General features: G+C 41.0%; 3 protein-coding genes across 3 annotated transcripts; 1 reads left to right on the top strand and 2 right to left on the bottom strand.

Annotated features, from left to right (window-relative positions):
• Window positions 1–1,491: 1,491 nt before the first annotated feature.
• surf4 (surfeit 4) lies at window positions 1,492–8,875 on the bottom strand. The gene is made up of 6 exons (XM_034602580.1): window positions 8,480–8,875; window positions 5,764–5,950; window positions 4,873–4,949; window positions 4,733–4,776; window positions 3,221–3,407; window positions 1,492–2,710 (listed from the first exon to the last, which is right to left on the bottom strand). The coding sequence occupies exons 1-6, from the start codon at window positions 8,525–8,527 to the stop codon at window positions 2,444–2,446; spliced, it is 810 nt and encodes a 269-aa protein (XP_034458471.1). The 5' UTR covers window positions 8,528–8,875; the 3' UTR covers window positions 1,492–2,443.
• Window positions 8,876–11,129: 2,254 nt separating this feature from the next.
• surf2 (surfeit 2) lies at window positions 11,130–13,678 on the bottom strand. The gene is made up of 6 exons (XM_034602581.1): window positions 13,473–13,678; window positions 13,088–13,239; window positions 12,840–12,943; window positions 11,882–12,070; window positions 11,543–11,676; window positions 11,130–11,451 (listed from the first exon to the last, which is right to left on the bottom strand). Exons 1-6 carry the CDS (start codon window positions 13,545–13,547, stop codon window positions 11,362–11,364), a joined length of 744 nt encoding a protein of 247 aa, XP_034458472.1. The 5' UTR covers window positions 13,548–13,678; the 3' UTR covers window positions 11,130–11,361.
• Window positions 13,679–14,670: 992 nt separating this feature from the next.
• On the top strand, window positions 14,671–16,349 carry c12h9orf16 (chromosome 12 C9orf16 homolog). The gene is made up of 2 exons (XM_034602473.1): window positions 14,671–15,035; window positions 15,626–16,349. The coding sequence occupies exons 1-2, from the start codon at window positions 14,957–14,959 to the stop codon at window positions 15,865–15,867; spliced, it is 321 nt and encodes a 106-aa protein (XP_034458364.1). The 5' UTR covers window positions 14,671–14,956; the 3' UTR covers window positions 15,868–16,349.
• Window positions 16,350–16,402: the final 53 nt, after the last annotated feature.

The raw sequence follows: 16,402 nt of genomic DNA, 5'->3' as shown, positions 1-16,402 counted from the left end.
TCACCATAGAAGTAAAGCGAGTCTGAAACCAAGAATTGTTTTAATTATCAATACATCTGATAAATGATTGATTTATTCTTTAGATTATAGAGTGGGGAAAGGTCCATCCTCCATATTTATAAGTTACAAATACACGAGAAGCTGCTTACAAAGTTTTAAGCATTTTGGCTTAAAATTCTTTTAAAAATCCAGAAATTATCAAAGTTGTTAATTCATTTTCTGTTTATCGACTAATCAATTAATCAGCTCATTATTTCAGCTTTGGAGAACTGTTTGGTGTCCTGGGTGCCTGGGGTGATTAGAGTATTAGTATTAGATTACATTGGTTTCTTACATAGTCAATTTTTTAAATTTTACATACAGGATATAAAGTTGTTTGGTATGTTGGGGGTCATATTCTTTTGATCTTCTCCAAACTTTGCTTTTATTGTGAAGTATTTTTCTGACATTTTAACATTTATACGAGCTTGTATGAATCCACTGCAGCAGTAATAAATACACAGATACTTTGGCTTGAGAGGAAATTGTATATCATGTCCCACTTCTTCATTATTTCTTTTCAATGGCATCACAGTTTTTTCGGCTTTGTGGTGTCAGTGGCCACTGATACTTCCTCCATCAGTGAAACACAACTCCAGTGTTTGCAAAGTCCAGCCCTGTAATTCCATACAAGTATAAAACACACAATACATATTTGAACTAGATTCTAACACATGTCTCCCTTGATTATTGGTTTTTGTAATAGAACGTGAAAGGGATACATTTGTTTAATATCTTTGAGTACATTCTCAGTTTGAGTGAATTTAAAGGGTCAGTTCTAAACTTTAAGAAGGTTCTTATCATTCCACCTGGAGCCATCTGTGGTGTCAGGTCCAATGCTGAGACAAGGACAGAGGAGCTACCATCTGAATATATTAACCTTTACTATTATCCCGATAAATAAATATATAAAATATGTATATCTATATATCTTGTATTTAATACCTACTCTTATTTTCAGCAGTTACCGCTGTAAATAACATACACAAATCAATGCTTTATTTACAGTCTTCAGATGTGTACATGTGTCCTGAAGTTTATCAACGTGGCTGAAAATGAGGCTGTGCTCCACTGCAGAGAGGTGTTTACTGCAGCTGGCCACCAGAGGTCAGCATTTTCTCCAAGTCTCTGACCTAAAAATCAAATCTGGGGCTCGAAGCTCTTTCCAGCACCAACTCAACACCCTTCATTCACATCTTCTGAGGAGACTGTGATCTGCAAGCAGTCCTCACTAAGTCTACATGTTTTCTGTACTTTGCTCCATGTTTGCACTCTAGTGTGCGTATCGTTAGTTGAGAGTTTACATTTCATGGTCCACGGATGTCAGTAAATCTGTGAGAGCACAAAACCTTGACCGAGCCAGTGACTTTATATTTTTTAATTTTTATTTTTTCGCCATGAACTTCCAAAATAAAAAAAAAAAGATCAAAAATACAATATAAACTTCTGAAAATCAATACACTGAATATTTTTTATTTTCTTACACAGGGAAAAAAAAACACGCAAGTTCAGGTGATAAGTGACTCTGCTTAATCCTTTTTGCTTTTCTAGGTCGCATAATATGATGTTTCACAAACGTTGAGCCTCCCCGACTACTATCCCCCGATCATATACAGTTCACTAGTTAGGCATTTGCCAAAGACGTACAGAACAAAGTGCCCAATAACAAGTCCTGGAGCTAACAACTGTGTTGAAGTTTTCAATCAAGCACGACTGCAATCCACCACTATACAATTTACACGTCCCCCCCAGATTCAGTCAGTTGAGACTGAAGATGTACAGATTGAAAGGGTATGGTATTATAAAAAGAGAGGGGAGATGAAATCTGGAGAGTAGATGCGAGTTGATGTCAAATGAGCGCCCAAGATTTCTGAATCAATGTGGAGAGAAAGTCTCAGATATTCCGAGATCCAACGGCAGAAAAACATCAGCGTCCATGGGGGGCTGGGGGGGGTAAATTGCTGCACCATCTCCACTCATCCACTTTTATTCAGAAAATATGAAAATCAATCTATGATATGGAAAAACACCCATAAAATACAATAAATTATTTTCATTCATCTCCTGAACACAGAACAAATAAATCTCCTCTTCCACTTATCATCCTATTGTTGTTTTCTATGAAGTTTGGATTGGGATTCATTTTTAATCCAGTTTATTTATAAAAAAAAACATCTGGCACGATCATGTTCAACGAAAAAATAAAAATAGCAGTCTGGTGGAGAATAGAAAAAAAACTATGGGATGGTGTTGTGGATTTGGCCAAATAATAAAAACTAGAAAAAAAACCTATGTACCCTGATGGTGGGGGGGGAACTGGAGGAGAGGGAGGGTCTTTGTGTCCCGGTCGTGGGGGGACCTTAGTGGTGCTGGGCAATCCTCGTATCTCATCCCTTCCTTTTGCCTACCACTCCTTCTTTTTCTCGTCCATGGACACGCCGCCAGGACCAAGCGCCACCACCAGCAGCAGGCCGCCGACGACAGAGGTGGTCTGGAAGAAGTCGTACTTGAGGAAGTCGTGCATGGGCTTGTAGGCGGGGATGGTCCAGAAAGCATTGAAGTAGACGTTGATAGCCAGAAGCCAAATGACGAGAGTCAACGCCGCGAGTTTAGTTTTGAAGCCGATGGCCACCAGGATGATGAGGGCGGTTCCCACCATGTTCTGCAGGATCTGTAGAAAGAGGCAAAAGTCCAAAGTTAAACAGAGTTTGTGCTTTAATTTGACCAAGATGAACGAATGGTAAATGAACATCACTACTGACAGTCAACATGCTCTGGAGACAATAAATCAAATCATTATCAAATAAAGATCACAGGGACTTTAGTTGAACGTCAAACCACAGTGCCTGCGTCTCAACATCCAGCAGCTGTGGCTCAGGAGGCAGAGAGGGTCGTCCACTAAACAGGTCAACGCAGTTTGCATGTTTTAACCCATTAACAGGAAATCACACCATCAGCCATTGCCATTTGGAAAAATAATGTTTTAGTATTGTTTAAGTGAGTCAATCTGACACCATAGTGACTGAATGCAATGCTTTTCAGCTACAGATGTGCTCTCAGTGAAGTCTTGCCATCGTAGATTGAGAACTGTGTCCAGATGAATGTGGTGTTGCACTGGCCTTGACTGAATGATAAGGAATCCATGTGGGTGAAAGGACTGCAGAATGTAGCCAGTACTCACAGAGAAGAAGTTGGAGTCAAAGTGCAGCAGAGTCATGAACATGAGCACCAGCAGAACTCGACCGCCCAGCTGCATGTACTGCTTCGGCGAGCTCTCTCCCATGGAGGGGACTCCGGCGAACATGCTCTTTCCTTCCGAACGAGACTCGGCCAGCAGCAGGAGCAAACCACCTCCGAGGGCAAGGTTTCTGGGGGAGGAGAAAGAGGACGGTTATTTCTGGACAGTGCGTGTCAGACCTGAAGTCAAACAAGCAGAAGAGGAGGCTGACTTCAATTGACAGATCAGCTGATCCTGATCTTGTTTTCGCCCCTGTCTCCTTGATGGTTGGTTGGTTTGACTGTTTGTAAAACAAACAGATTTCAACAAAACCTTGATGAAGGGATGGGACATGGGCCAAGACAGAGCCCATTACATTTTGGAATGGATCCAGACAAAGGATGGGATCCAGGATTTGTTTTTTCTTCTCATCATTCCGAGATTGGCCCTTTTTGGACAATTTCATTGATTTTGCAGGGAATAATTCATGGATCTTGATGGAAAAAAATCTGACATTTAGGGGACTGATGTCTGTGAGTGTAAGAAATTTAGTGCAGCTTGATTGAATTTAAGGGGACTGGCCTTGGAGCAGGTATGTGCTCTACTGAGTGCTGTTCTATTTATTGACTGGAATGAGCGTGGTTCCCAATATTACTTTGTTTACAGGAAATATATATATAAAGAACCCACAGTACATGAATTACATGTACACAGAATGCTCAAACAGGTCCAACATGGCACAAGAGATTTCTGTGATGACTCATCTGACTATTAAGGATTAAATAAACCACAGGTCTCATCCACAGTAATTGTAGTCATTTAACTAACTGTTTCACGTTTAATGCAGACCTTCTGCAGGTTTTAACAAGTTACATTTAAGACCATAATGAATGAAATTTAAGGGCTAGCTCAAGTATGGCAGATATGAAGAAATATCAGAGTTCCAGAATAAATTACATTTCCCCATAATTGAAGATAAGATGAAGTAGCCTGGTAGAGAATAACTCTAAATGCCCCCACGTTACCAATGTACGTACCTCATAGTATGTAATAATTTAACATATTAAAAGTCAGATTATTATTTTTTAAGACACTGTGGAAACCCTGTACTACAAGCAAATTAAAAGTTTCCATTTCTGCAGCACATTCTTTCAACCAGATTAAGCTACTTCTAATCTGTGATTTTAGGTAATGGAATTTAAAGCTTAACATCAGAAATCACCAGTCAGTGTAAAAACAATATCAATAAAATTTCAATAACATTCTGCTTCAAACGTCAGTGAACTGCCTCCCACTTGTATGTGTACACATGAATCAGGCAGGTAAGATAAACGATTTAGAGATCAGACTTGATATTTGGGAGCCGAAGCAACATGATGCACAATATTTCAATAAAGACAGAATTTCTCTGTTATAATTTATTGAGGCAGTTAAGAACCATTTTTGAATCTGTGACTAAAACTGAGTGACACCTACCTCATCAAAAATTTAAGGTCCCATAAAATGCTGTAAGCGACAGTCTGGTGGAGAAAAAAAGGAAATGTTCCAGATTAGACACAATGACATACTGTTGGGGGAGTATATTGAAAATGTAGTTATAGTGTCTTTATTCTCACCTGTAGCGCTATGATGCCAAATAATCCAAAGCAGGCATACTGTACAAAATTTCTACTGAGGATGAGGACACAGCCGCCTGTTGGGACACACAAGAGAGCAAAGATGGTTAAAGTTATGGCTAATGTTTGTTGTAGTCTCCAAATGAAAAATGCCTCCCTGAGGTATAATTTGCCATTATATGTATATAATCAGGATTACGTTAAAGCTACTTTGAAAAACTATTTAAAGTAAAACAATTTTCAGTTGCTCGAGCACTTGAAGAAACTTCTAGTATCAGGCTTATCACAGACATACAGGTTTAACAGATTCAAAAGCACAACTAAATATAAATATTCATTTAATCCATTTTTTCTTGATGTACAAGAAAGCAAAGCCTTTTGGCTGACGCCTTCTTCAGTGTTCAGGGCACAAACTTCTGGTCTTAGGACCGATTGACCTCAAAGTTCAACGAGCTTGGTAAAGCAGTTTTGCAACAGATTCATGATCAAGTGGGCCTGACTGCATCCTTCAATACGTCACAACAGTCTCTTCTGATTCATTAATCAGCAAGATGATTTGTATCCCACAAGTGAAGTTCACTGTGCCTGACTTTACTGCGCAACTCTCTGCAAATGGCAGACGCAATGTGGCTGAAATACACCAGGGGCACGTTTAAAACTTTCATATATTTAATAAAATAGATACTTTAAAATACAAGAGTGGTTAGCTATTTTTTCAATTTCGCAGAAAGGATATTGCGCTTAAAAACCCTGTGTATATATATTTCAAAAATTATGTGAATATATATGTGCTTTGCAGTTTCAGTCACTCCTCACGGCCCCCAGAAACACGGAAACATTGAGCCGACTTGTCTTTGGTCCTGACTGAAACCCTCCCACGCACTCACTCACCCAGCTGTCCTACGAGGTTAAGCAGCACAAAGCACGTAGCCAGGAAGTAGCCACAGCTCCAGGTACCCTCGATGTAGTCCCTCTGCTCACTCCACTGGAACCACATGCGGATGCCGTCCTCCAGGAAGGTGCTGATGAGACACAGGCGTGCCAGGTGGGGAAGGTACTGTTTGGTTACCCGCAAGAACTGGACAACAGGAGAAAACAGGAGAGGGTAAGTGACTGGCGAGAAAAGAAAGAGATGATGTGGCGACTAAAGAAGAAAGAGACAACATCGCGCACAACAATACAACATTATAATGAGTCATTAAGCAGTAACCAGGGAGTCTGAAGCTATAAACAGACTATAAGACCTTTTTAAAACCCCTTGAAATTAAATGAAAGACCAAACTTGCAATGGAAATAAACACCAAAAGTGAAAACATACTTTTCCCCCCCAAGTAAACACTTTCAGACTCTCCACCAATGATTCTTCTTCTTCACCGAGACCCATCCAATCTTGTATTTAATACTTTATAGCCATTTTTAGATAGGTAAAGGTTTTTAAGGACCCAGAGTAAAACATAACTGAATTCTATAAAAACGTCCTTTATAAAACAAAATAATAGTCCAAGTTGGGGCAGCCTGCTACTAACAATCATAAACGCTGTCAACTATATTTATAGTGATAAATCCAATAATCATTTGCTGAATAGTAATAATGCTGAAGCGAATGTCAGAATAACAGTAATTTAAAGTAGAATTGCTGACTTGCTTAATTCTACACACAATCTAGATCTCCTTGTGAAGTACAGGAAACAGTGCATGATGGTACCTGAAATGATGGTAGTTATGTATGATGTGAACTGTGGACTAAGTTTTTTTACTGCTTTCGTCAGTAACTGCAATAAAATAGGTGCGAAATGTAGATTCGATTTTTTGTCACATTACAGCCTTTAAAATATCAATAATATTACACCATCTTCGTACTGATTATTTCAATAATTAAAAGGGAATAGATTGTTTACCTTTCAAAGTTTAACACCATACAATCACTTACTTGTGTTCGAGTTAGCCACACATGATGCTAAGCCATAAGATTTAGGCCACATATGGTTCTCCCTCTCTAAACCAAGAAACAATAAAGGCGTGGAACTTAAGACTCATAAGATTATAAACTGATGCAACGGATTTCAAAAGAGTAAGGTAAAACATGCCGGTAGACGTTTTGTTGTGGTCTACAGATCTTAAGAAGATAACAGGTCTCCATGTCACAGTCTCCCAAAAGGCCCCTTTGTTTTGAGTTGAAGTTGAGAACATAAAATAAATAGTTACAAATAAACTACCCTATGCTCTCCTGTCAAACTGAATTCATGAGCAGATTTTCAGACAGTCCAGTGCCAAGAGTCGCGGAGCTGTGACCTGCCCCAGTCCCCGCCTCCTCGGCAGTCCACATCAGCACAGCCAGACCGCAGCAGCCTATCAGCGTCTATCCCCTCCCACTACGACTGCTGAGCGAGATGTGAATGGAGGAAGAGGGGAACCAATCTGAACAAGCCCAAGGGTTGCAGGGTCTCAGCCACAGGCTGCAAATAGACTGTGGAGAAGGTGTAAGCAACATGTTAGCTCAGGGGTCCATTAATGAGGGATGTGCCCTTAAAATGGGCTTAGCAACGTGTCTAACAAAGCAAACAAACCAGTGTGCAGATGCCCTATTTTGTTTACAGCACACCACACAGAGAACTCATGATAGGAGGGTATGAACCAATCAGGCGTAATCAAATGAAGGTAGTGGAGCATTTTCTGGCATATGTGTTGGGTTCGACTCCACACAAATGGCACAAACATACACAAAACAGACAGGGTTGATATCAGAAATGACAGATCAACTCCAAGGAGATAGCTGATTTTAAATCTGGCACGTCCTAAAAAAACAAAGCTATGAATGCAGCACACACACGACTGTAGCAACTTTACAAAAGGACAGAAGGTACCACACACACACACGACTGTAGCAACTTTACAAAAGGACAGAAGGTACATCACATACACAACCTGTGGAGTTTTTGTCCCCAAGCTTCACATCAACATGGGTCACACAGGCTGACTTGAAATCTGATCGGAACCTCACTTTTTGTGGAGCAGTGGATGACCTGTTGTCACGCCAATACAGGAAAATAAAAAGTAGCTATGGTAAAGCTAGCTAGCTGTAGCATGTGTCATACAGTGAAGACATCCAGAGTTTGGGGTGGGGGGTGGGGGGGTGATCTGGGTGTTGGAGCAGCTCTGTCAAGGCCACACACAGATTGTCCAGTTTGGGGAAAAGCCCAACTCAGGAGTCAAATCACTACAACGCGGCTGGCAGCAAATACACATTATGGTTAAACCGTGTGGCTACAAGCTAACAAGCTGCTAACTCCCGAGTTTAACTTGTCAGCTGAAGCTAACAGTTGCACTTTGTGGAACAGTCATCAATGTGGAGACGTGTGACAGCACACTGACACACACCAGCCGCCCGTGCACACTCGAAATGCGAGGAAATGACCGTCTGCTTCCACAAAATGTCAGGTTCGAGTCCCCGGCAGGAAACTGCGGACGTGTACAAACTAACAGTAAAGACGCCAGAACGCTAACAGGAGACCCTCGGCGGAGAGTCACTTCCAAACTAGTTAGCGGCTAGCATGCTAACAGCGGCTAGCGGTGGGGGACACCAGCGCAGCTAAGGGCTTGAAGTTACCTGATCCGCCACGTCTTCCGCGGTGTTCATGAGCTCCTCCTGCCCCATGTCTGCTGCGCCGGTAGCGGTTCTTCCTCTGTGTTAACACCGAAGGCTGGAGCTCAACACGGTGCGTGAAGTGCTGGGGGTTCTTGTTTTCTCCGGCTCGGACCGTCTGTTCCTCGCCCCCTTGTTCGCGTTATTTACTTGAAGATTTCCCGTTCGCCCTGGACGCGAGAGAAAAGGCCGCCTCCGCCCCACAATGCCCCGCGAGTTGACGGAGCGCCACACAGGGCCCCCCTACGCTCCGCTGCTGCAACCGCTGTATGCCACGTAGACTGAGGCGTGCGGGGCCCCGACGCCGCTGTCCGCCGCTGTTTGCGGGTTTGTTTGGTTTTTTTTAACGCGTGTAAAGAAGTAGATTCACGCACTCCACCTCCATTCATCTGTATCTGTGTATACGTAAACACTCCCCTGTTAGTCGTGGCGCTTTTAAAGATGGCTACAGGTTATAGACAGATGTGCATTCTTACTGTCTGTTATATCTCACATGGACCTCATTATGTTAGTTTATTCAACTAAATGAAATTGATTCATTCAAAAACAACAATTTCACCAGTTATTAAAAATTAAATTAAGTGCATTATTACATCAGACCTTTTTTAAACCTTTGTCTTTTTTTGTTCTTTTGCCAACGTATACCTACCTACCCATCTATCTATCTATCTATCCCTCCATATCTATTTTTCCTACCTACCTATACCTACCCATCAATCATCTATCTATCTATCTATCTATCTATCCATCCTTCTCTCCCTCCCACCCTCTCTCTCTCTCTATCCATCCATTTCTATCTATCTTGATAAGACCCTATGAGAAGTCAAGTCAGATTTATTTATATACCGCATTAGTTGAGCTTAAGTGTTTTACAATGACGACAAAGGAACGCGACACGAGTATGGATAAAAGATAGGAAGTACTGTGTTAGAAATAAAAGTTGTAGAAAAGACAAATACAGGAAAAGGCACATAAAATAAGTTCCAAAAGGTAGCACTTTAAATCAGATTTAAAAGGATCTACAGTGCAGCCAGACCTGAGGAAAGGGAGACAGTTCGGGGAAGAATATGGAACCAGGAGATCATTCAGTGCTATTTAAACAAAAAGCAACAGTTTGTTATTTTTAAAATATAAGTTTAAAAGGGAATTAATATTTCTTAATTGTAGATTCTGACAAAGGACACAGGGCCACAACATCACACACAGAGGTCAGAGGTCAAAAGATAAGGAGTTTCTAACTTAATCTTAGTCAATGCATTGTATGCAAAGTAACTAACTACAGCTGGGATAGAGTACAATACAGCACTCTGTATTGGAGAGGAGTTAAACACAATATACATGTAGGGCAAAATGGAAATGCTTAAGTACAAGCACTCAAGTAAATGTACTCATTTACAATTTTTTTGAATGGTCATTATGGACTGTGTGTAAATGGTAGATGTATGACTCAGGGAAATCACATAACTTGTCTAGCATATAAACAGATGCTTGAATATACACAATTGAAGGAAATTTAACGTGTTGGGTCATCTCAAGTTGCCAGGACAGCATCAGCGCCACTTGAAATCATAGACAGTTAACAAAATATAATTTATTTTAGTAAATACAACTCTGTTAAAGAGATGAAGCACAATTACTGCATAAGATACTCCCTCATGTAGTGTTTTGATATTGGAGAACCTATTACTCTTATAAGTGTTCATGACTGCAAAGGCCACAACATACGATTCACATGCGTTTGATTAAATCATTCCACACTTTATCTCATTGCGTCAGTAATTTGTATAAATATAGTGAAAATTAAATTTTAAATCTACATTATTTGGTGATGATTCAGGCAGCTCACCAATTAATCAACCCAATGCAACACTGGATATGATAGACTAAACTTAATAAGAGCTGGACAGGCTAATACTGCTGGTTCTGTGCCTCTCCTTTCTACTGAACAACTTCCACCAGCTCTACAGGACGACTTGATGTGTCCTTGCTGCCCCGGCCCGTCTAAACTCCCCCCGGGGTCTTCACCCTGCACGACTACAACTGCAGCCTGGACGGACACCATGAAATGCAATATTTGCTGGAGTTATTCGTCAGTGCACGGCTCATACTGGTGCTGGTGTTTGCGGAGTCAAGATGAAGCCAGCTGAGACAGAAGAGTCAGACAGTTTGGCTGCTGGTGAAATGGTGGGAGAACGATGAAGAAGAGAGGGCAGAGCTGCACGTGAAGGGAAATGGGACTGAGGTGTAAAAGTTGGCTACAGCGTACAGATGCCTTGTAAACTATCAACACCAAAGACTTGGAGAAAGTCTTTAAATTCCGAGAACATGTGCACTGCCCGTTTTCCAAGAGGAGACCCTATACACCCCCATAGGTTATGGTATTTAAATGCACAGGTCAGGAATAACTGTGACCTGATGCAGCACTGAGAATAAAATGTTTTGCACAAAATACATGATTACATCTCAAGGTCTAGATACAGGAAATGGAAAAGGAAGTAGATGAAGCAACTCTGACACAGTTGTCTCTCTTTAATCTGCATTTCAAGTGTGCACATATTCCTGCTTTTGTGCTGATATTGAGACGACGACTGGTAAAAAAAAAAAATAGACAGACAACTTTTGCAAGTCCAAACAATTTGTATTTTATGTCAGTGTTGTTGCTTGGGAACCGAGGGACAGAACCTATCCAGTCCCACAGATCTGTAAACCTGCCTCACTGAAACTGAGCAAGATTACAATGTACAAATGCAAAGATCAGGCTGGCTCCTACACAGGAAAACTGCGTCCAGCAGGTTCTTGGTGCTAAAACCAGGTAAAAAATACTATGCCCCTATGGTTTTACATTTTCACTTTGCATTCCGCACTTTCCCGTTGGTCTTTCGCCCTGATTTCGACTGATTATTTTTGAATTTCTTCTGTAAATCTCCACCCTGGACCTGAAAGACAAAAATGACAATATTCTGTCAGTGCTGCCTGTTGGAGAAAGTAGATCCCCCACACACACAAAAATGCATGTTACACACAGACCTTTTTGCGTTTCTGCACCTCCTGCTTGTCCACCTCCATTCCCTCGTCTTCATCTGTTTTGAAGTCGTCTTCCTCCTCATTCCCTTCACCCTCCATATTTTCTTCTTCCGTGTTTTTTAAGGTGAACACAGATGCTGCGGGGAAATATGACACGGTGTTACAGAAAAGTAAAACAGCAACAAGTCCACTTTAAAAGTCCATACACCAAATTCTGTAACTAAACACAACTAGATATCAAATTCAATGATATACTGCAGCTGATATTACCATTTTTTCTAGATGGTGTGTGTTAGAGTGTGTGTTAGAGATATCGACAGTGTGTGCCTGTGGGATACTGACTAGGATAGAGGTCACTCATGCTGTCCTCAGAGTCGCTGTGGTCCTCGTCACTGGACGACGGATCCAATGTGCCGCGCCCCTGTTTTGAGGCCCTCCCCCGACCGACGTCCTCTCCTACGTTGTCTCTGGGCTTCTTCTGTTTGAGTCTGGCTGGAACGAAATCTATCCCCTGCTTCACACACTCTTCATCTGGAGCAAGAGGGAGACGAGTCATGTCAGAAACCAAGTGACAGCGTGAACTGGCTCATAATCTGCAGTGCTCTACAGGGATATGGACCCTAAAATGTTTTGTTTTTAATAACAGTACTATGTAATGGTGTGTGTAAGTTTAGTTAAATCAATGAGATCAATGTAAATTGATATACAAGACTGACTACACCTGAAGCAACACCACAGTGTAAACCTGAAAAGGATGTGGCCATCCAATTGTGTGAAATCAAAACTGTACTGGAATATTGTGACTACATAACTGCTTACATGATATGGGAAAAGCATTGTTGTTAATGGCAGGCTCCAACAGGCGTTTAGAGATACCAATCCCCATTATAACTATGTAATCATATCTGAGGGTCAGTGATGAAGTTTAAAGGGATAGTTAAATAAAAATGGAAATTCACTCATTATCTTCTCACCGCTGTTCTGCCGATGGAGGGGTGGGTGAAGTGATTGAGTTCTATATATATATGATTTTTTTGTGTTTTCTTATTATTTATAGATATTTATATTAAAATGTACAGTTAAACTGGCCTCAATTACATTTCTTTGCCATGAGGGTTTGAGAACAACATCTCAGTAGTCATTGCCAATTAAAAAAATATATATATCAGCTGATATCAGTGTCGGAAACTTCTTTTAACTCCTCGATATTGGCCCCCAAAAATCCTCATTGGTCGGGCCCTACATGTTAATAACCTCTATTGAAAACGTGTCGTGCAGAGTGGATTGGCGGTGCACTGACATTTGGCGAGGGCCTTTTTGAAGCGTTTCCCGTTGACATGTCTGAGGACATGATGCGGCTGCCGGTTGAGATGTCTGAGTGTCAGTTTACAGAAGAGCTGATTGCTGGAAGACACACAGGAAACGTCAGATTAGAAACTGCACATCAGTTTGACAGATAGATTCTGAACCACACCACTGCAGGGACAGCCAGGTGTTGGTGTTTTATCTTGCAGATGGTTGGACAGAAGCGTTTCAGAGAATCCTTACGTTTGTTTTATGCTTGGCACGACGTGAGGCTCGTGCTGGCTGTAGTTGAACTCTGCTGTGGCGCTCAGCTTCTCATACTTCTTCCCCTGAGTGAACTTCTGCAGCTCTGTCAGGTTGCACGGAAACTCGTGGCCATTCAGTGTGCATTTGATCTGAAAACACACACACACAGGTGACAGCTGTGCAACATCTGCTGGGGTTAAATCCTGCAGTTTAACAAAGCAGGTTATCGTGTACAGGCTTTATCCAGCCTTGATCAACACATACAGCCATCACAACACTTCACAGTGAATGAGTGGTGAGGTAAGTTAGCATCTCAGCTAGCATCACATTGACAGCGTGCTCCGTGTGCTGTGCTGTGCTGTGCTGTGATTGGCCGGCTCACCTTCTTGCTGTCTGTGAGCTGGAGGAACGGGTGGTTGAGGAGAAACGCTCCGAGGTCCGCAGGTAATTCCTCCATTTCGAAAACAAACTTCCAAAACAAAGCGAGGTCGCGGTGTGTTGATCAGGCCTCAGTCCCCTCCTCTGACGGGAAGCGTCCGCACGTGGGTCGACTGCGCAGACTCGCGTGATATCCTGGCGCCGCCCACCGATCGAAGAGAGGAACTACAGCTTGGGCCGAAGAGATGAAGGTTTCCATTCATTCTGTCATCGCCGTTTTATTAACGCACCATCATAAATGAATGAGTGGATAAATGAATGAATAAAAAGAAAGATAACATCTTTATTTATGGGTTTTACATCGATGATTTAATTCACTTTCATTGGAGTGGGAGATATTAACATATTATTAATAAGGAATTCAGATTGTACTATTATTATTATGGGTGTTTTTTAACCCATCATGTATTTCTGTGTGATAAATATGAACTAAATAAAAGCTATTTTCATTATACTTTTTTATCTGTAGATTTTTGTTAGCAGTGCATTTTTTCAATTTAAGCTGCAGCAGCTACTTCATAATAATATTTTTTTATTTATTACAATAATTTATTACAGAGGCTAGTTTTTATTTATTCATATTTGTATTTTCTTATTATCAGTCCATTTTCTGCGTTGACATTTACAGAGGCTACTGTAAAAAAATGTATTTACTTGTGTTTTCAGTAGAGACCTCATGTAAAACACCCAAAGGCTTACATCTACATAGGTTTTTAGAAGATAAGACGAATGAAAAAAACGGAAGGAAAGAAAGAAAAGAAGAAAGAAAGAATTTAAAGTTCCTTCTTTTTCTTCTTCTTCTTCTTCGTCCTAATATAGTTGTACTTGTTAGCTGCGCGTGCAGTCAGCTGACCGACGGCACCTGACAGCTCAGACACAAAGAGAACGAAAATGAAAGAGAGCTCACTCTGATCATATTTTCAGAAACCTTACATTGTAGCCGATGAAACTTGAAATTTGACCATAACGAATCTCGCTCTAAAACGGAAACTACAATTATAACAAATTCAAAACGTTTCCATAACTTATCTGTTTTAGGAGTGAGGAGATGTTTATTTGACTCCTTATCAGGATACCTAACATAGTGAGTCATCCATCTCAGAGCTATGAAAATCTCTGATGAGCCCTCCAAGCCCCGCCCACTCTTCTCCCATAATCCATTGATAAACAACCTGAGAAGATCGCAGGTCAAAGCCACAGACTTTAAATAAAAAGTAGTGAACAAGCTGATCCGGACGTTTCCCTCTGATCTCTGTGGATTTACACGAACTACTTGAACGCTTGTTTTTACACTTTTTGTCATCGCTGCTGAATCTTATTAGTAACTCGAGTCCTTGGCTAATAGCAGCTAGCTGTTAGCACTGCTAGCTCCACAGTGGAAACAGGAACTATCTCTGTGACAAAGTGATAAAGGAGAATATCTGAGCCATGTCTGGACCGAACGGAGATCCGAGCATGTCTATGGAGGACGGCATCATTAACGATGAAGATGACTTCGGTGACGGAGGTAACGATCTCCTGTTCTCATTCATTCTAATCTATGATGCTAGCGTTATATAGCTGGAGAGTCCATATAATAATCATAATAATAATGACACATTGTGTATATATGAATAAACGATTTAACAATTCTCACTTTACATAGCTCCAAAATAGAGAAAACACATAAAGGCATTTAACTTAAAGTATGAAATACACATCATGATCACACGTAGAACAACAGTGTTCATATCCACTGTGCTGTAAGAAAAAGATTAGGGTCCTGTTTATAAATGTGCTTATATACTTGTTCTATATACTAGTTTACAGCTTTGAAGAGAACTATACATTTTTTCATATTCCACATCTGTCAAATTAGACGTGTTGTTTGTTGAAAGTGGAATATTGTCTCCTCTTTTCTGTCGTTGATTCAAGACATTATAATAAACTGCTACTTAGAAAGTAGTATTCACACCTGAACAAATGGGGAAATATAAAGATAGTAAGAAAACCTCTTGTATTTACTTTTATTATAAAAACAAACCCGCATCTGTTTACTGAGAGTCTTTGTTTTCCACAACAGAAAAGACTATAACCCTCTTTGTTGCTTATCCGCAGAGTACATGGCCATCAACTCCATGCTTGATCAGATCAACTCCTATCTCGACGGCCTGGAGGAGCGCAACGACTCGCTCAACGGCAAAATGCACGAACTGCTGGAGTCAAACCGACAGGCCCGGCTGGAGTTCAGGGCCCAGCTGCTTGGCTCTGAAAACCAGGATGAGAATCAACCCTCAGACGGCAAGGAGGAGCTGAAGGAAGATGATGGGGGCTCGCAAATGAGCGACAAGAGCGAGTAGACAAGTGGGGACCAAAAAATGCGAGGATAGAAATATTTATTGAAGACGTCTCAACTGACCCTTGATCTGCGTGGTCCATATCTGTGAATATTCACCCCATCTGCAGACGTGTGCTCGACTGTGATATTTTGAATCTCCTCGATCTCTGAATGCAGTTCAGTTTATCTCCTTTGTTGAACTGTAGTGCTCCGGTGTGTTGCTCCCGAGCAGAGCGGAGTTCATTGACCTCCAGCAGCTTCTACATTAGTTACTTTGCACTCTGGTTGCAGAAATGAGATATGTGAAATGAGTTTGTCATGTGAAAAGCTGCATCCATCGGTGCAGAGTTGTTTATGTTCACGTGAGACATCATGGAGACAGTTCCTACAACCAGAAATATAACTATAAATAATATAACTAATAATATATTAATGATCTGAATTAATAATGTGGCATCATTACTAAATAAAACAAACTTTAAACTACAGGTTCATGTTAAGATTCACAAAAAAATCAAATCATGTTTGATCTCACTGAAGGATTTGACTTGTATGAC

The sequence above is a fragment of the Hippoglossus hippoglossus genome, chromosome 12, assembly GCF_009819705.1.
Source record: "Hippoglossus hippoglossus isolate fHipHip1 chromosome 12, fHipHip1.pri, whole genome shotgun sequence".
Lineage (NCBI taxonomy): Eukaryota > Metazoa > Chordata > Actinopteri > Pleuronectiformes > Pleuronectidae > Hippoglossus > Hippoglossus hippoglossus.
Note: the sequence above shows the minus strand (reverse complement) of the source record. Positions and strands in the feature narration are given on the sequence as shown.

Coding starts and splice junctions, on each gene's coding strand:
- surf4 (XM_034602580.1), bottom strand. CDS start 8,527: ATGGGGCAGGAGGAGCTCATGAACACCGCGGAAGACGTGGCGGATCAG. Junction 5,951..8,479: donor CGGAAGACGTGGCGGATCAG/GTAACTTCAAGC, acceptor CCTGTTGTCCAG/TTCTTGCGGGTAACCAAACA. Junction 4,777..4,872: donor TTGGCATCATAGCGCTACAG/GTGAGAATAAAG, acceptor TTTCTCCACCAG/ACTGTCGCTTACAGCATTTT.
- surf2 (XM_034602581.1), bottom strand. CDS start 13,547: ATGGAGGAATTACCTGCGGACCTCGGAGCGTTTCTCCTCAACCACCCG. Junction 12,944..13,087: donor GTGCCAAGCATAAAACAAAC/GTAAGGATTCTC, acceptor TGTGTCTTCCAG/CAATCAGCTCTTCTGTAAAC. Junction 12,071..12,839: donor CAAAAAGGCCCTCGCCAAAT/GTCAGTGCACCG, acceptor CTCTTGCTCCAG/ATGAAGAGTGTGTGAAGCAG.
- c12h9orf16 (XM_034602473.1), top strand. CDS start 14,957: ATGTCTGGACCGAACGGAGATCCGAGCATGTCTATGGAGGACGGCATC. Junction 15,036..15,625: donor AGATGACTTCGGTGACGGAG/GTAACGATCTCC, acceptor GCTTATCCGCAG/AGTACATGGCCATCAACTCC.